A 20,411-nucleotide genomic window follows, 5' to 3' on the forward strand; every position below is an offset into this window, starting at 1 on the left:
TATAGATTTCAAGTTTTGAATGATTAGTTAAATGTGAAAAAGTTATCAAAATTTGAAGAATAGGATGATCAATCTAATGCTAATATTCTAACTTTTTAGTAAAATATAATTATTTTTTCCTAGAAAAATAAGTAATACGCCAATTTTTATATTAGAAACCACACCATTACATCCTTTTGACAACAAGAAAAGTCCAGCCATCAAAACCTCAAATAAAAAGAACTGATATGCAGTCATGATCTAATGTACACCTGCTTTCTTAGTAATGGCAAGCCATAGAAGAAAACCGAACAAACGATGGTCTGCAAGTCGCTTAATGCTTTCTTCTATCTTTTTCTTTTTGTGTTCCTCAACTGTATATTGCTATGCTGGAGATACTCTTAAGCATGGCCAGTTTATTGTTTTGAACAAAACTCTTGTCTCCGCTGGGGAAAGGTTTGAACTGAGATTCTTTACCACTACCAGCATTAACGCCACAGGCCCCCAAAGTTTCGTTGGAATATTCTATCATCAATTGGATAGAGATTCAGTTGTATGGGTTGCCAACCGGGACAACCCATTGCCTGGGAATTTCACTGGTGTTTTTGGAATTGCAGAAGATGGAAACCTCAAGGTATTGGACACCGCCGGGAATGAATATTGGTCTACAGGTCTTGAGAATTCCTCCTCTACAAATCGAACTGTGAAGCTCATGGATTCTGGAAACCTAGTATTAAGCGATGATGATAGCATGGAGACGAGTCCATGGGAGAGCTTCAAAAATCCAACCGATACTTTTCTTCCAGGTATGACGATGGGTGACAAACTGACATTAACTTCATGGAAAGGCAAAGATGACCCTGGAAGTGGGCGATGCACGTTTAAGTTAGATCAAGAAACAGAGAGCCAATATGTTGTCATAAAAAAACAATCCGTGTACTGGAAAAGTGGGATGGCAAGAGGTAAGTTCCCGAGCTCGGATGACATAATTCTTCCTGCCATAGCCGACCTGTTATCCAATTTCAGCAAGAGCGGCATACCTGACTATCTGAAAAACCCAACAAAACAGCTGCCGACTAATCGAAGTTTAGATCTCACAAGGCTGGTAATGAATAACAATGGGCAGTCACAGTATCTGACCTGGAATGAGTCGAAACGCATTTGGTCTTTAATATGGTCGAAACCGGAAGACGAATGTGGCATTTATAACTATTGTGGGAAATTCGATTATTGGGAGTCGAGAGATTTTTCTGGTGGCTGCATCAGAAATTCGGCATCAACTAATTTCGATATATTCTTGAGCTCAAAGATGATGAAAGTGAGCGAACCCGACCCAAATTTAGGTTCCAATGTAGCACATGAAACAGAATGTGAAACGAAATGTCTTGAAAATAGCCAGTGCGTCGCTTATTTATATCAGGAAGCTGAAAACATCACGCGAAGAGGTGATAGTGACAACAACTGCTGGATTTGGAAAGATCTTATAGAGAATCTTCAAGAGTATCCGAACCAGGGTTGTAACCTCTCTGTTCGCGTAGCAAAAGCTGACATAGGTAATCCTTTAAAAAATGTCAAAATGTTATGGAGATAATTCAATAGCTGAATTGTACCATTAGCCATTGATTTGGCCAATGTATTATAGCTACTTTTCAAAAGAGAATATAGATAAGGAAAAGGAAGTGAGAAACAATTAACTCCCACCTTCAAAATCTTTAATTTTGGTAGGCAGTCTGAATACTCTGCATGGCAGATCTGTAACTGCTAAATAGGTTCCTAAAACTACTCTTGCAGAATCAAAAGCTCAATTTTTAGTGTATATTTTCTATTTTTAACGTTATACTCTTGCAGAATCAACTGCAAGGACTTGTGAGCGTTGTGGCACATATACGATCCCCTATCCCTTGAGCACGGGACAAGATTTTGGTGACCCCATGTACTTCTTTTTCGACTGCAACACCTCGTCAGGCCAGGTTAGCTTCAAGGCACTCGATGGCGCCCATCGTGTCGTTGGCATCGATCCAAGTACACGAAACTTTGTCATCCAAGTCATTCAAGAATACCCTTATGCTAGAAATTCAAGAATAATTCCGCGGCTTAATGAGTCATTGCCATTTATTTCGAACGGCACTTTGGATACTATTGTAGGCAACTCCCCTGATCAATTTGAAGGCAGATTGGAGGCTTCTCGATTACAAAGGAAAATTAAAGTCGGCGTACGGATTAGTTGGGAGCCACCAATGGAGCCAACCTGTAATTCATCCACGGACTGCAAGGATTGGCCAAATTCAACTTGCAATGAAACAGGAGAAGGAAAGCTGAGGTGTCTTTGCCATCCAAACTTCCGATGGGATGGCTCAAATTTGAATTGTACTAAAGGTTAGGATGGCTATGTCAGATGCCTCTGCAGATTAGACCTGTGTGATGTTATTGCTAAAGAGGAGTCTGCAGATTAGTCTGTTTTTTCCATTTGATCTTGAACATCGTCACAGACCTATTCAAGAAGAGCCATTTCAATATTTTAAATATCTAAGTGAGACAGACATGTCCTCTTTCTTTCTTGTAGAAGGTGATTTTCCTACGTCTCCAGAAGAGCCTTCGAAAGATCAGCCTTCAACGAGAAAGATTCCATTGCTCCTGATTGTTGTGTTACCTCTTGTATGTGTGACTGCTCTCGCTTGCATCATTATTTTTATGTACATAAGAAAGATGGCCAAGAGGCAAGGTAACTCCACAATCTTTATTTTTATACCCCATTTGATTCAGAATGAAACCACTTAGTAGTTGAATCCTGTAATTAACATGTAAATACTAAACATTTTGTCTACGGCATTCAGAAGTGACAAGGGAGAAAAGAAAACAAGCACTTCACGCATTGAACAGTGAAAAACATGTCAGAGACTTGATAGACTCGGTTGGGTCCATAGAAGAAGATGGGCAAGGCATAGAAGTACCCTTTTTTGATTTGGAATGCATACTAGCCGCTACAAATAACTTCTCAGACGCAAACAGGCTCGGGCAGGGGGGCTACGGGCCTGTTTACCTGGTAATTTAGAAGCATCATTTAGTATGTTCATTGTAATAGTTTCTGTTAGCAGTAATATTGTGGGTAATTTTTTCACAGGGTACATTTCCAGGAGGTCATGAAATTGCTGTAAAGAGGCTCTCAAGTGTATCACTTCAAGGCTTACAGGAATTTAAAAATGAGGTGGTCTTGATTTCCAAACTCCAACATAGGAATCTTGTTAGACTTCAAGGATATTGCATAAATGTAGATGAAAAGATTTTACTCTATGAGTACTAGGGCTGCAACCCGATGCACTCCAACCGGGTCTAGGCCCTGTCCGACCGGCACTGTTTGCGCGCCAACCCGGTCCGACCCGACCCGCACAATACCGGGTCGGGTCGGGTCTTCGGTTTGTTTGTTTGTTTGTTTTTTTGTTTTTTTTTTTTTTAATATTTAAATTAGTGACCTGTGTTAAATTACAGCTTAATGAAATGAATATAGCATGCAAAACTGGGTTCACTAAGATCTCAAAAGACATCAAAAAAATATTGACATAAACCAATGAAAAAAAAAAAAAAACCAAAAGAAGAAGAATATTAATTCTTCCAAAAAATAAACCAAAAGAACTAGAACTAATAAAAAGAAGGAGCCATCTATTACAAAGCCATATATTACAAAAACTATCTAAATTAGAACTAATAAAAAAAATGTACATAAGCCATCTATTACAAAAACTATCTAAATTACAAAAATATGAACATTAACATGCATATAGTCCACATCAACATGCATATAGGCCAATGCAGATCAGTGCACCAGCCAAAAAAGGGTGCTTCGAAAGGAAAAACAGAAGATAAACCAGCAAAAACATGCATCAACATCCAATTCCCATGGAAAAGAACTCATGATGAAAATATCAAAAAAAGAATCCAATCAGAAAAGTGGTTCAGAATCTTCAGATTTACAATAAAGACAACTTCCAATTTCAAATATAGTAAGGACTTTTGAACCTACCATGAGACCCACAAGCAAATGAAACCTCCGAAATATTAGATATAGCTGTTTGCATGCACCTGCATGTAAACAAATAAAACGTTATAAGAGTTCAATTTTTTCAGACACTTCAAATCATGCTCAAAGACTACATTCTCGGATAACATTAATAAGAGAAAAAAAAAAACTTATTTTCAGCTCAACATATCTAATAACTAAATCCTAGTACCCAACAGCAAAGACATCATTAAAGCATACATATGCACTATTCTTGAAATAGCAAAGCTAACTGCATTCGATACATTAAATAGCAGAATATGCTCTCCTCTGCTATGGGTTACAAGTGCTTGAGAAAAATGGCTATTCAGCCACATCCACAAATTTATGGTAATGGAGACCAGATTATGAAAACAAAACTATCTAACCAATACTACCTAACCCTTCACTACGTTCTACCCTAACATTTCTCCAATCGATAGGTAATAAAGTAGCATTGAGAATCGAATTCACCAGCAAAAACAAAACTTTTTAGCAATTGAAAACCCTAAAAACAGATAAACATAACAAGGCCCAAAAATTTGCTTAAAAGATAGAAGAAGTAAGAAGTACATGTTCCACAGTAACCAAACATGACTAAAATCATACCCGAGCACTTCTCCAAAAATGGGTTTATGGAGACAGCACTCATACTCAGTGTGTAACAAACAATGTTACCATGTTGGAGAATCAAAACCAAAAGCTCAAGCAATTGTTTCTAGAGGCCTACTAACAACATAAACCCATTTCAAGCTCCACAAAATAGAGGACCAAACAGAGAACACACAGAGCACCAAACGAAGTTCTAAAACTTAAATCTTACCGAGAGAGAGAGAGAGAGAGAGAGAGAGAGAGAGAACGCACCTCTGAGATGATTGCTGCGACCGGCGACCGGCGACGGCGAAAGGAGATGGAGAACGGCGACAATGACTAGGGTTTCCGCAGTGGAGAGGAGCTTCTTCGTCTTCATCTTCAGAAGTGATTTCGTCTTCAGTCGGTTTGGGCGGATTCGACGGCTTATTTTTACTAACCCGACATCATGCATTTGACCCGATGAACCCGTCTCTCACGGGTTGGAGACGTCGGTTCTGGCAGACGGGTCGGGCTTAGGCCCAATTATGCACAGCCCTAATGAGTACATGCCAAACAAAAGCTTAGACTCATTTATATTTGGTTAGTTTCTAAACCAAATCCCTAATTTCTTACAGTGCTTCATAAAACTGTATCTTATTTGAGTAAAAGCTTAATCTGTTTCTATTCTAAAATTGTGCTCTTCAATGGAAAATGGAAACCTTGCTAGATAAAAATCTAAGCATGCTTTTGGATTGGAAGATTTGCTTCAACATTATCTTGGGAATAACTCGAGGACTTCTTTATCTTCACCAAGACTCTAGATTGAGGATCATCCATAGAGATCTGAAAACCAGCAACATTCTTCTTGATGAGGAGATGAACCCCAAAATATCTGACTTTGGTTTGGCAAGGATGGTTGGAGGAAAAGAAACTGGGGATAACACAACCCGAGTCACCGGAACTTTGTAAGTTCCTGGTAGACAATATAATTATGAAAGCTGATTTTTGTATACTAGAATACCACAATTCTCAATCTCCAAACTCCACTGAACAAAACTCATGCATATGCCGACTTTGTTGACTGAAAATTTTCCTAATGCAGGGGCTATATATCTCCAGAGTACACATTAAATGGAATTTTCTCATTCAAATCCGATGTTTATAGTTTTGGAATAGTTCTCCTTGAGATAATATGTGGAAAAAAGAATACAGGATTTTATCAATCAGAAGAAGCCATGAGCCTTGTCACTTATGTAAGCAATTTATAGCTTTTCATAATCATCAGCTCTGTTTTTTGTCATCTTATACTTCATACCAATATCTACTTAAAAAATGTATCAGACATGGAGATTGTGGGAAGAAAACAGGGTGTTGGACTCAATGGACCAATCCTTGCGGGAGAGTTGCAATGTTGACCAGTTCTTGAAGTGCGTTAATATTGCATTCTTATGCGTACAAGAAGACCCAAGTGACCACCCCACCATCTCAAATATCATTACCATGCTTGACAGTGAGACTGCGACAGTTCCAACTCCTAGACAACCAGCTTTCATTCTTAGAAAAGGCCTGCCTAGCACAGCAAGTTCTTCGAGTCGACCGGAGACACATACAGAATTGACCATTAGTTTAGGAGAAACATAAAATGAATGATGTGGTGATTGTGTTGTGCTTATTGAGATAAATTTGTTTGACAGTATAGTTCGAAGAATTGTGTAGTACTCTGCTGTTCTGATGTTTCTATGCAACTTAGGGTATGCTTGGCAAGTGGGATGAGGCACAAAATTCTCATTTCATTCCATCTCATCATTACAACTTTTTCAAATTCTCTAATTTTAGCTATATTCTTTCTGGAAATTTAGAACTGTCAAGCTTGGAGCAGCTAGGTTTGTAAGAGTTTTATTAATACTCAATGTCCCATACACCCATATCCTAATGGGTTTAGACTAATTCCAATATTATCACTTTTTTTTTTTTCCCCCATAACACCTCCAATCTCAACAATATATAACCAAGTAAAACCAAAAAACGTCCCAGCCTATACACGAATATAAGGCAGACCCGACCTCTCCAACTGTAAAAGTCTCTTCAGCTCCTTAGGAAGCAATTCAAAAACCTCATACCTTCGACTACCCCCTGCCTCACCACACCTTGCCAAAAAATCTGCAATCATATTTCCTTCTCTAAATTGATGAGAGATAGAGAAAGAGATGCCATTAGCCTCAGCCACAAATTCCTCCCAAAAATCCCACCAATACCAAAGTGTACAACGTTTGGCTCGTACCCACTCGACCAAGATTTTTGATTCACATTCAATCTCAACTTGTGTCAAACCCAACTCTATGCACAATTTTGCTCCTTCCATTAATGCCCTCAACTCGGCTTCAGAATTAGTGCCCTGACCGAACCACTTTGAGTACGCAGCTATAAACTTGCCGTCACAATCACATATTACTCCCCCTCCACCTATCCTCCCCGAATTCCCTCTACAGCTTCCGTCTGTATTCAACTTCACTTTTCTAGCTACAGGCCTCCTCCATTTTACCAACTGACAATTACGAGCAGCAACCAAAGTACAACCAACATCCAGCGCTTCAAACATTTCCAAATCCACACTAGATACTGGTTCACCTGTCTTCATTCCATCCGAAATACCTCCAAGCCAAGTCTTTACCGCAAGCCAAACGCCTTCCACACTTTACTGTGTACCCTCCATTCGAGCCTTGCATCTACGAACCCAAAGCCTCCATGTGATCACGCAAGGAATGATACCAAGAAGAATGCCCCGTGCAGAAGATTTTTTTGCAAAAGACCACCATTGAGAAACTCTCGACCACCATGAATGCGACACCATCTGAATCCCCAATGCAGCCTCTGCACGAGCCCACTACTGAACTGAAAACTCGCTGGAGCTCAAAACATGATTCCGCGTTTCTCTTTGCCCTGAAGCACAGCAATTACACTTTGAAGCCAGCGGGATACCAACCCGACAAATATTTTCATCAACCGGCAAACAATTAAAAAAGAAAACGCTCTGTTACTTAAAAAAGACAGTTGACGAGAGAGAAATGCTGAGGAGAGAGAAACCCGATCGCCGACCCTGTACGGCGAGTGGTTGCTCACCGCCGACACAGAACTATTCGCCGGGCTCAGGCGACCTCACCGAGGGTCTTCCGGCACGGTGATTGGCCCCAAGCCTCAGTCCTTGGGATATGGCCAGCGGAAGTGCGCGTCCTCGACGGAACTGAAGCTGGCCGCCGCTCGGATTCATGGTTGACGTAGAGCCACTGGTGGCCGGTCGCCGCACTTTTGCTGATGTCTCCGCAGCACCACAACCGTTGCCTGAAGTGGAGGTAGTGATTAGGCCACCGAAAATAATTGAAGGGGAAATATGTTTTATATTCTCTGCAGAGGAAATAGAGGCCACTGCAAGGCCATTTCGATTTTCCATTGTCCTAAAGTTCCTCCGTCAGAGACCCTCACTCGGCTCTATAAGGTCCTTCATCCGTAGCTGATGGGGTTTATCCTGCTGTCCTATGGTATCGGCAATGCAAAGTCCAAGAAATGTTTTCATTAGGATGTCGAAAGAAGAAGATTTTAACAAAGCTTTGTCTAGAGAGTCCTATGAGATCAATGGCGTCTGCTATAGGCCATTTGCATGGTCCCCAGATTACACAGAGGAATATGAATCACCATGCGTGCCTGTGTGGGTTTTCTTGCCTGCACTTCCTCCTCATTTTTACCATGCTTCGGTATTGAAAATGATAACGGCGCCGATTGGAAAGTTCATTCGGAGAGACAATCCGAGTACATATGCTACAAGAACTAATGGAGCAAGGATTTGTTTAGAGGTCGATGCTTCCCGAGATCCGATCACTCACTTCTGGCTTGGATGTCTAGGGCTACCTCACAGTAGGAGACAAGAGGTGGTCTATGAAACCTTACCTGCTTACTGCTGCAACTATCATCAACAGGGCCATAATTCTAAAACATGCCGTAATGGTAAAGACCATACCAGGAAAGGGACTTGGAATCAGGTTTGGGTCAAGAAAGGGTCTTCATCAGAATTAGAAGCTGGGAAAAATCATACGGATGAGAATGAAGCAGGAGGGTCTTTGGAAAAGGAGAATAATACAGACAAGGAAACAGGGGGCCAACTAGTTCTTCAGGTGAAGGGAGTCGAACAAGAAAAAGTGCAGCATGCCACCCACGACCTACATGAAGTAGAAGAGGAAGAAGAAGGTAGAGAGCCTAAAGGGTCGAATAGCGTAAATAACCAAGAGATTAGTGGAACAATAAGGCCCACTGTAGCTACAGGTCAAGGACAGGATAACATCAGTATTGTGGCACAACTAAATGATGACCTACCAGAGTAGTTTGCTGCCCCCTCCACGCAATCAACCGAAGAGTTAGTGGTTGAGGACACAGGGAAAGTTTTATTAGAATAAGAGAATCTGCAAATCGTTAAATCTACCTATCCTCTACCAGACCCACAAGAGGTTAGCACAGAAGCCATTAATCCAGTTGTGAGCAGAGTAACTGATTTGGATGAAGAATGGGAGAATCCTCTAATATGCCTAAAGAGGAAATCGAAGAAGAAAAATGCAAGGTCCCTAGCAGTTAGTACTAGTGAGAAATTTATGGTTGTAGATGAAGAGGAAAGAATGGATGAGTTACTCTTTTCCCATTCAGATCACGAGAGTGAGAGAGACAAAATTAAGAATGATATGCGCAAGGAATACTGTACAGATTCTGAGGGCTCCAACAATCCCAGAAAAACAAGCCAAAAAAGGAGCTCGACCAGGGTGGTAATTCGCCCTTCCAAATTTAAATTATGATCAATCCTATTATTTTTTGGAATATTAGGGGAGTAGGCACTTCTTATAGGAGGTTGAGGAAAATTATTAAGCAATTTAGTCCTAATATCATAGCTTTAGCTGAGCCCTTTTTGTTAGAGGATAGAATTCCGTCATTCCTAGGAAGATTCAAACAAGCTCGGACAAGGGGGCTACGGGCCTGTTTACATGGTAATCGATCGTAGAAGCATATATAATTTGGTATGTTCATATATACTAGTTTCTGTTATTAGTTTATATTCTGGGTAATTTTGTCACAGGGTACATTTTCAGGAGGTCAAGAAATTGCTGTAAAGAGGCTCTTAAGTGTATCAGGACAAGGCTTACAGGAATTTAGAAATGAGGTGGTGTTGATTTCAAAACTCCAACACAGGAATCTTGTTAGACTTCGAGGATATTGCATAAAGGGAGATGAAAAGATTTTACTCTATGAGTACATGCCCAACAAAAGTTTGGACTTATTTCTATTTGGTTAGCTTCTAAACCAAACTCGTAACTTCCTGTATTGTTTGATAAAACTGTATCTTGTTAGAGTAAAAGCTTATTTTTTTGGTGCTGCTAAAATTCTGGAAACCTTGAAAGATCAAAATCTTAGCATGCTTTTGGACTGGAAGATTCGCTTCAACATTATCTTGGGAATAGCTAGAGGACTTCTTTATCTTCATCAAGACTCCAGATTGAGGATCATCCACAGAGATCTGAAAACTAGCAACATTCTTCTAGATGAGGAGATGAACCCCAAAATATCCGACTTTGGCTTGGCAAGGATTGTTTCAGGCAAAGAAACTGGGGATAACACAATCCGAGTAGCTGGAACTTGGTAAGTTTACAGTTAGTCTATGAAAGCTGATTTTTGTATAATATAACCATAATTCCCAATGATCTCCAAATTCCATTTAGACAAAACTCAAGAAAGTTTCAAACTTTGTATACTGATCAAAATCATCCTAATGCAGTGGCTATATGTCTCCGAAGTACGCATTAGATGGACTTTTCTCGGTCAAATCCGATGTTTATAGTTTTGGTGTAGTTCTTCTTGAGATTATAAGTGGAAAAAAGAACACAGGATTTTATCGGTCTGAAGAAGCCATGAGCCTTATAGCTTATGTAAGCATGTTATAGTTTTTCACAAATTTTTTAACTTTATTTTTGATCATCTTATTTCATATCAATAACTGTTTGAAAAATGTATCAGGCATGGAGATTGTGGGTAGAAAACAAGTTGTTGGATTTAATGGACCAGAATTTGCGTGAGAGTTGCAATGTTGATCAGTTCTTGAAATGCGTTAATATTGTATTCTTATGCGTACAAGAAGACCCAAGTGACCGCCCCACCATCTCAAATATCGTTACCATGCTTGACAGTGAGACTGCGATAGTTCCAAATCCGAAACAACCAGCTTTCATTCTGAAGAGAGGACTTTTTAGCACAGCAAGTTCTTCTAGTCGACCGGAGACACATACAGAATTGAACATTAGTTCAGGAGAAATACAAAATGAATGATGTGGTGAATGTGCTGTTTCTATGCTACCTACTCTGGTTTTAGCTGTATTCTTGCTGGAAATTTATATGTGTGAGTCTTAACATTCATACATTTTACTCTCTTATGAATTTCTTTGTGGGTTTGGAATTATAATCACTGGGCCACTAAAGTATTGATGGACTTTAGGAAACTCAAGAGTAAGAATTATCAGTCTTTGATGCATCTAAAACTCCTTGGGCCACCAGAGATTTCTTCCTTGGGCCATGGTAATTGCTATGCATGCTTGACAATGTGCGGATGGTTAGGTTAAATGGAGAATTTTAGCAAGTTCCGTATAGGTGTAAAATTCTAAAATGGTCACACCCGTGCATGTTATTTTTCCTCCTTTTTCCCGCCAACCCTGAAAACTCCTAGTCTCCTCCAAACTTCCCCATGTTTCACGCAGCCACAAAACCGAGTAACGCTTCCCACGCTAATTTCCATCCCAAATCTCAACTCCCTCTCCTCTGTTTCTTCCTCTTGGTCTCTCTCTCAATTTTTATTTTCACGTCCTCTTCTACTCTCCTCAAACCGCCAGCCTCCATCTCACACAACCACCCCCACCCCAAAGCCCACAGTCCCAGACCAAAAGGACAACGCCACTGCCGCCACTTCCTTTGCATGCAACCGCCAGAATTTCGTCCGCTTGGCCGTTCCCGTTAAGAATGTCCATCCCAACGTGAAGCCTAGCAATCCGCGTCAGCGGCTTCAACCACCTTGATCTGCCCCCACAAACTTGCACCACCCTCTATGGACCAAACCAAGACTCTGTTTTTAATATTCAAAACAGAGCAACAAACATGGACCACGTGATACTCCATTTGACCACCACGCAGCCAACCTCCTCCGTTCGACCACCGTGCAGCCTAGTACCACCCGTCTCCGCTCACTCCCCAACCATCCCCTGTTTTCATAATTAAAAACAGAGTATAAACTCTTCCCCCATGACCCACTGCACACCTCCCTCACCAAGAGCCCAACACATCCGTAAAGCCCAGCGACGCTGCCAGCCCCTCTAGGTCGTCATCCTCCTACACAGAAGTGCTGTTTGGCACCTTACGTGTAACACCCGGATCCAACCAAATTCTTTTTTTGATTAATTATTGATTTTGTTATTTATTTATTTTTGTTTATTTTATTTTTTTCTCCCCGCATGTTTATTTTATTTTATTTTATTTCTTTCCGTCTATATTTCTTTTTCACCGTAGTGTTCCTTTCGTCCACGACTTGCACGTACTCACGACTCTATTTTTCAGCTTTCACTCCCACACACGTCTCCCTCTTTTCTCTAGGGTTTTTTCCATCGTCAATATATATTTATACGTACCTGCATGTTAGTTTACCAAGGCTATAGCTGCCGCTAAAACTCCCACGGCAAGCTCCACCCCACGCACGCACAGAAGCAGCTCCATCCACAAAGCATCATCCACCCCAAGCCGCCACCCTCCACAACCTCCATGCAGTACCGTCGCTGTCGCTACACCTCCACACCCACGGCATTAGACCTCGTTTGCAGCCCAGTTACACGACCTCACCATCACAAAAGCCCACGCCCGTATGCGCTCAACCGAACGGAAACCACCCCTGTGTGAGTTTCCCCTGCACGACGGAAGCCTCTGTCCTTGGCCCAGCCCCTTGTGAAACCATAAGCCACACGAAGCCGCCGCCCAACGCCTCCCGTAGCCTCTGTTGCAAACCACCATATTCCCCTGTTTTTGCTCCCCGAAATAGAACCTCAGTCACCCCAAACTACCTACGCAACCCAGCCCCACGAAGACCCTTGACGCAGCACCTGAAGCAGCCGTAGCCTTCCTCTCCACCCTCGGAAACAGCCAAACAGTTGCCACCATCACCGACTTCCGTGGGAAGCGGAAACTGCTGTTGCTCTGTTTTGAAGCCATGGAGACAGAGCATCCTCGTCCAAACAGAGAGCCATGTCTAGCCTCAGTTGAGCAGCGACGTCACAGTCAACGGCAACAGATAACGCCGGAGATTAAGCCTCCACCGCCCAGTGATGTCCAGCGCCACCGTCCGAAGCCCCATGCACACCGCATGATGCGTACAACTCTCTCTCTCTCAGTGTTATTCTACCGCGAGCCACTGTGAACTGCCATCTTTCACGTCGGAAACCACCATGCCCACTGCCCAGCCATCGAGCTCACCTCTGTCGACCTCCGCCTAGCCCTTTTGGTCTGCCGCGCGCCACCTCAGGCTCACGGTGAGCTTCATTCTCTCTCTCGCGCCGAGCTCTCTCTCCGCCTCTCTCTCTCTCATTTCTACGTAAGGTTCCTCTCTCTCTAGCTGGTCTCTCTCTCTCTTTTCTCAATAATGATGATAGTATTGTTCTTTCATTTGTGCACACTCGGATCTCCGAGATTGGAAAGTAGGAAGTTCACAATATGATACTGCCTGGTTTGGCCACCGGGGATAGCACAATCCTACCACAGGAGCTGAATATGGTATATGATATGATACGATACAATACGATATGATATGATAAGATGAAGATCTTTAGTTATGTTATGACAAAGCATTTTGAATATGAAAATGGTCTTTGAATATGGAAATGATTTTTGAATATTAACAGTTGGTTTTTGAGTATGAAAATATTGAAAAGTTGCTCTGATTTTCTGATAACACATTTTTTAGATCTGCATATGAAAAAAATGAAATGTTTTGTTTCTATATACCGAACTTTTTGAAAAGACTTATGTTTACATACTAGTATATGTTTTTTGCTCGCTGAGTTGTTGATAACTCACCCCTTATCTCCATAATATTTTTCAGATAATTTTGATGACATAATTGGGAATCAGGACTAGAAATCATGTATAAAGCTATGTCAGCATAGTGGAATAAGTACAAAAATAGTATTTTTGGTTATTTGAGATTTTATTCCATAATTCTTTTTGCTATGTTGACTTGGTATTTTGGAAGGTTGATGTAATATTTCAGATTTTTGTGGTGTTTAGATTAATCTTATTGGAGTGGTTGATCTGTAATAGTGAGTCATACGTGTCATTGAAAACTTTCGAGTCTATAACTATATGGTTGAAAAGTGATTTTGAGTGACAAGGAGTACCTCTCTGATCCATCCAGGACCGGGACGTTACATAAAAAGTTAAAAAGTCGATATAAGTAATATTTCTATACTAGACTTTACATAAAAAAAAAAAAATGATTATGGTTGATTTATAAAAAAATATGTATTTTGTTATGAAAAGAAACTTGAAACAAACTTGGAAATTTGATTTGCATTACTCATGAAATCTATATGAAGAGACAAAAGTATTTTCTGTTATGACTGATGTAGATAAGAGTAAATTTTTGGCATTATGCTTCTGAATCTTTTAAAAAGAGCGAATATGATATCTGAAAAATTTGTGTATGATTATGTGAATATGTTCCGAATCTGTTTTGAATATATGAAATTGATTTGAATCTCTTAAGTACTCTGTTATAATATAATGTGGCAACTGAAAACTTTTGGCATGACATTTTGATTATGTATCTGATTTTGTTTCTGGTTTTGATTTGATGATTATGATTCTGTTATTGTGTTGGTATTAACATTTCTATTTCTAAATGCACCCACTTTGGAAACAAAGTGATTTTTCTGTATGGTCTTTATTGTGTGCACACTCGAGGCTTCGAGAATGATAAGGGGAAGATTTACTTCTGCTTCTGCCTGGTTTGGCCATTGAGGATAGCATAATCCTACCATGGTGGTTAAACTTGGTCTATGTTCCAATATGATGCCTATGTTTATGATATGATAATGTTCAAGTATGCTATGCCAAAAAACTTTTGTATATGAATATTTCTAAAACTGTCACCTTAATATTTTGATAAGATGTTTTGTTCTGCATTCTCAAATTGAAAATAATTTATTTTGCATTTTGTACTCTGTAAATGACTCATGTTTACATACTAATATATATTGTTTACTTATTGAGTTGTCGAGAATAACTCACCACCTTACCTCCATAATATTTAGATGATTTGTATGTTTCTGCTGATGATCAAGAATAATAAGCGTGGACAAGATTTGGGGTGTCAATATGTGACATGAATCGTTAACCCAACATGAACACGACACGATAATAGATGGTTGAAATTAGTCTTAATGGGTTTGAGTAAAAACGAATTGATATATTAAGACACAATTGCTTAACGGGTTAATAACTGGTCAACCCATTTTGACCCGTTAAGAAAGTTAAAGTTATAATTATACTATTATACCTAAAAGTAAAATTGTTGAGATTTTTATTTCAATATTTTATTGTTTGGATTTTAATTTTGGAATTGTAGTTAGTTTTATATATATATATTTTTTTATAGATATTGTGATTTTAACATTTATGTAAAATTATGATAAACTTAATCAGGTCAAACATGTTAATTTCGAGTTGTTCAACCTATTTACATAAATGGGTTGAAACGAGTGGGATCGTGTCATGTCAACCTATTTCTTAGTATTCACTAACTGGTCAAAACAGGTCGTGTCAATTCGTTATGTTAATGAGTCGTGTTAGGTTTTGAGATTTTGACATGATAAGCTTAATGGGTCATGTTCGGGTTGACCCATATAGTATAATATATATTCCTTGATACGACACGAACACGACCCATTAACACGATTTGACACTCCTAATTACAAGATTGTTGAGTGTAGGGGATAAATACTAAGATTACCGGAGATTATTATTAAGTAGATTTGATTTATTATGTTCAGTTAGTTATTGGGATGTTGACACTCTTTCAGGAGTTGTTGATTTATTTGTTGGATTATTTCATTGATTGAGAGGAGTTGTTGATTTATTTATTAGATTATTTCATTAATGACTTTCTTTGTAGAGGGATATATGTATATTTGTGGAAATAGATGAATTTATATTCACGGAGTCTTTGGAAATACATGAATTTATGTTTATGAAGTCTTTGGAAATTATATTTATTTTGTGTGAGATAATTTTCTAGCTAACAGGAAGTAACTCTCTGACCCACCCAGGTTTGGGACGTTATAGCAATAGCTTCAAATCCAAAACAACCAACTTTCATTCTAAAGAGAGGCCTTTTTACTTTTTAGCACAAAAAGTACTTCTAGTCGACCGGAGACACATATAGAATTGACCATTAGTTTAGGAGAAACACATATAGAATTTGGTTTGATAGTATTGTTCAAGCAGTTGGACTTCAAATTCATTGGTGTTATTTTAGTCTGATCTGTGGCTTGTTTTAGGAGGTATTGAAGATCATGTTTAGTATCTTATATAGTTAAGAACTTTTTTGTTTGTATTTTGGGAATGCCCCTATGCTGTTGTGAGCATTTTCAGTCAATATATTAGGGATATTATTCCGATTTTATGTTTTTATAACCAATCAATTTTCAGCATATAACAAGCTAGATGGGTCCAATTAGCTGATCATGTCTAATAAATGGGAACGCAATAGAAAATAAATAAATAAATAATGCATTTGTGTGAGTTTTAACATTCAGCCAAGAGTAAAGCAGCCATGATCCAAGAACTTATGAGATGTCTCACAATTCATACAGTGGGAATAAGAATTATCACTTCGGCTTTGATGCCATCTAAAACTCCTTGGGCCACCAGAGATTTCTTCCTTGGGCCTTGGAAATTACTATGCATGCTCGACAATTTGCGGATGGCCGCTGGAATAAGCACTGATTCATTTGAAACTCGTCCCACTTGGCTTCTTAATCAACTTTTAAAGAGATTTGGATAGTGAGTTGAGTTGAGTTGAGTTGAGTTGAGTTAAGATAGAGACGAAAGTTGAATGTTTAAAATATGGTTAGAATATAAATTTTTAATATTATTTTTATTTTAAGATTTGAAAAAATTGAATTGTTTATTATAATGATTATATAAAATACGATGAGATGATTTCTAAATCCAAACATCTCCTCAGAGCATTCACATTGGCAATGTAGCTAAAATTTTAAATAAAATGTCACCTTTTGGCTTTTAGATTTTTTAATCTCACATTGAATAAGGCATTTCACTTTCTATACTAATATAATATATTATTTTTAAATTTTTCTAATTTTTTATATACTCTTTATTGTATATCCTTTCTTTTATATAGGAAAACATAATTTCATTGAATCAAAGAGATTACAAATTCTTCTTATTAAGTCAAATAATCCGAGATACGAACATTGGGACATTATTCCACCACATCTAAATATTCTCCACGTTTCAAAAAAAAAAAAAAAAACAAAAGATGAAATTCATTCATGTTAAAGGCTTATGAAATTGATTACAAAATAAGCAACCAACATTACAAGTCCATCACTCTTTACATGTCACAAAAATGACAACAAAAGTATGAAATTTATCAAATCCATTACAAGTCCACCACCATTACAAAACAAGCCATCAACAAGTCAAACACCTTTACAAAATAGGGCATCAGAGAAATGATATTTGCAGTAACAGAATATGCAAGCGCCACACTCTCTTTTTTGAACCAATAAAATTTCAAGTCACTCAAAATCTAAGTTATAATCTTTTCATCAAGAATAAGAGTTTGCACCACAAATTTTCAAATCTAATAGCAAAAACGGACAATGATTCAAACACAAACCAAAGCTAGGGTTTTGAACAAATTCCAATTCCTATACTCGAAGAAGAATCTCGAGCTAAAGCTAGGGAGGAAAATCAAGCTAGTTTATGGCAGAATCCCCGGAGAAAAAAGTAGGGTTTAATTCAATTGGTATCTTAGCTATCTTTGAATAGATATTTGGTTTAGGCCGCATGAAAAATAGTACCAGCAGTATTCATATGCTTTGAGACTAAACATTATAAAAACTAACTAACTAATTCTCTTACGAGAACTAACCATATAACTCCTTCCAGAAAAGTCCCAACAAATTTGTGATTAATGGTTATTTAGAGGCAACTCAATTAATGCTAAGAGATGGATTTATACCTCTATCAACTACGTTTTTCCTTTGTTAATAAGATTAACAACACCAGGTTGGATTATATAAGTAAAGTGATTCTAAGATTCTATATTAAGACTCATACTATGTGAATTCAATACCTTTAGGGAGCTATATTTTAAATATTCTCTTCTAGTCTCTAATTATAAGGGTTTTATATTCTAATAAATTTTGAGAGTCACTCACTAGGGGCACACCCTCATTCAAATGTATACTTCCACTAATTGGAGAATTACTCCCACTATTTTCGATGATCTTTTATAAAAAAAAAATTGAAAATATTAATATTAAGTTAATGTGGGGATAAAACATTGTATCCAAAAAACAAGTATTAACAAAATCCACAATACTCCACCCTTGCCGAAAGTATAAGTAATTTTCTTAACTCAACTAAAAACATATTCAAGTTTGGATCTTACATATTCTCATTTGCACAAAATAATCATACATTTAGCTTTACTTAAAGACAAATAAACTTGATCTAAGGAAAAACATGTTTGAATTAAGGCTTCAAAGTTCAAACCATAGTTTTCATTTCCCGTTCTGTTTTGGCCATTCCACAATTTTATGTTCTAGTGTAGTACCCAGTGCACTATACCTCTTTGTTCCATTTCATTCTACATTATGGCTTGTTTCGGCTTGTTCCAATAATTTTGGTTGGAATTGGCATTCCGGACATTATTCCATTCCGAACTATTTTACTATCACTTTTGAAACTTTCTTAAGTTTGGATGACATTTTTGTAAGTTTTAAATCTAGATAATATTTAATTAACTCTAAAATCTAAAAGGTATAATTATATAATTTCTTTTTGTAAATTTAAATATGTCTCCTCATTCTTTTTTTAAATATCATTATTTTTAATAATTTCTCTACTCTTTTTTTTTTCTTTGTTTGTTTGTTTGTTTATTTGTTTTTGTTTTTGTTTATTTGTTTTTTTTGTCTCAACTCAAATTTGTGATTTTCTTAATATTAGTCTTTCGAAACTAATATCTCTATTTTTCTAATGTTTTCAATTTGTATTCATTTTATAAATAGTCAATTCTTCCATATATACACATACATCATACATACTTACATATATATATATATGTATTTATTCTAGTAGTTATTAGTTTATACATACATACATACATGCATGCATACATACATACATACATACATACATACATACATACATACACACACACACACACACACACACACACATATATATATATATATATGTAGTTAATCTTAAAATAGTACACCGGAACATACCGGTATCGAAATATTACGTTCCAATGCTTAAACGAAAATTATCATCGGAATGAAATTTAAAACATTGCTGTAAACCCATTTTACATCAACGCAAATGTGATGTATCAACTACTTTGTGCCATAATTCAACTATAACTTAATTCTCAGTAAGTTATTACACTACAAGATATAGTTCATACAATTGTGATTCAGAAAATATTTTCTTTATAATTTAAACTTTTAAAAATTTCATTGGAATCGCAGTTATATTGTGAGACAATTTTTTCTTATATCATGTCCTTAGAAGTACTAGTATGCATGTATAGAAACTTTAACGTAAAAAATGCTCATATTGTCTTTTTTCATTGACTCTACTAAACAAAGGAGATGAGTCAAATTAGCAAGAAAATTTTTAATTTCTCAAACTTCACACCCATCATCCTATACCTTCATAGCACATTTTAGTATATCATCTCTCCTATCAAGAAATAATATCACTAAATAATTGACGATTCAACTTTTAAATCTCTAATAACTCTCACTAACACCACTATATTCAATGAGTGTTAAATAAATTTAGGTATAGAAATCGTTGCGCAATAAATGCACTTCGTGAAATTTTAGCAGCTAACTATCGATACATCCCCATTTTTCGCTTCCTTAATATTTTTCTTATTCTTCAATCCACTATAGGAGAGAGAGAAATGCGAGAAATTATCTTAATCTTAAAACCTATCTTTTTTTTCTTATAAGAAAAATGTGACAAATTAATCTCATAATATCATGACATATATGTATTCAATAAGGGTGTTGTTATTTTAAGTTCTCTAGTCTACACATTGCTTATATGATATAATTTGATTTGAAAGATAAATTTTAAAATTTGAATGTCACAAATCAAATCGTTTTATTAAATAATGTGGACGGTGTACTCTACACATCAGCGTAAGAATAAGTCATTCACTAATGATAATTATGCAAAAAATATTCATGGCATAATTGCATTATGAATAAATTATAATCATGTAAATTCTCAGCATAAAAAATACTTGAGTTGTAGCCTAATGATTTAGCTCATTGCCATGGTGCCACTGAGCTCGACCAAACCTAGTGGGCCGCAAGCATTTAAGCCCAAAGATGATTTAATCCAAGCCCAAAATATGTTTTCAACATATGACCTGTAACTGTACATCTTTCTCACCTCACCCATTTCAGTGACTTTTTCTAACGAAGGAAAAATATTT

General features: G+C 37.5%; 1 protein-coding gene across 1 annotated transcript; it reads left to right on the plus strand.

Annotated features, from left to right (window-relative positions):
- Positions 1 to 250: 250 nt before the first annotated feature.
- Positions 251 to 11,039, plus strand: LOC109000303. The gene is made up of 16 exons (XM_035695143.1): positions 251 to 1,532; positions 1,828 to 2,355; positions 2,543 to 2,701; positions 2,814 to 3,022; positions 3,101 to 3,277; positions 5,345 to 5,550; positions 5,688 to 5,838; positions 5,927 to 6,167; positions 7,994 to 8,078; positions 8,160 to 8,920; positions 9,071 to 9,390; positions 9,562 to 9,609; positions 9,699 to 9,909; positions 10,021 to 10,258; positions 10,395 to 10,545; positions 10,634 to 11,039. Exons 1-16 carry the CDS (start codon positions 266 to 268, stop codon positions 10,940 to 10,942), a joined length of 5,061 nt encoding a protein of 1,686 aa, XP_035551036.1. The 5' UTR covers positions 251 to 265; the 3' UTR covers positions 10,943 to 11,039.
- Positions 11,040 to 20,411: the final 9,372 nt, after the last annotated feature.

Source organism: Juglans regia, chromosome 10 (assembly GCF_001411555.2).
Source record: "Juglans regia cultivar Chandler chromosome 10, Walnut 2.0, whole genome shotgun sequence".
Taxonomy (NCBI): Eukaryota; Viridiplantae; Streptophyta; class Magnoliopsida; order Fagales; family Juglandaceae; genus Juglans; species Juglans regia.

Bases quoted from the DNA above. Each gene is read 5' to 3' on its own strand.
- LOC109000303 (XM_035695143.1), top strand. From the start codon at position 266: ATGGCAAGCCATAGAAGAAAACCGAACAAACGATGGTCTGCAAGTCGC. The intron at 2,702-2,813 runs GTAACTCCACAA...TACGGCATTCAG, and splicing joins AAAGATGGCCAAGAGGCAAG to AAGTGACAAGGGAGAAAAGA. The intron at 9,391-9,561 runs GTAATTCGCCCT...CGTCATTCCTAG, and splicing joins AAAGGAGCTCGACCAGGGTG to GAAGATTCAAACAAGCTCGG.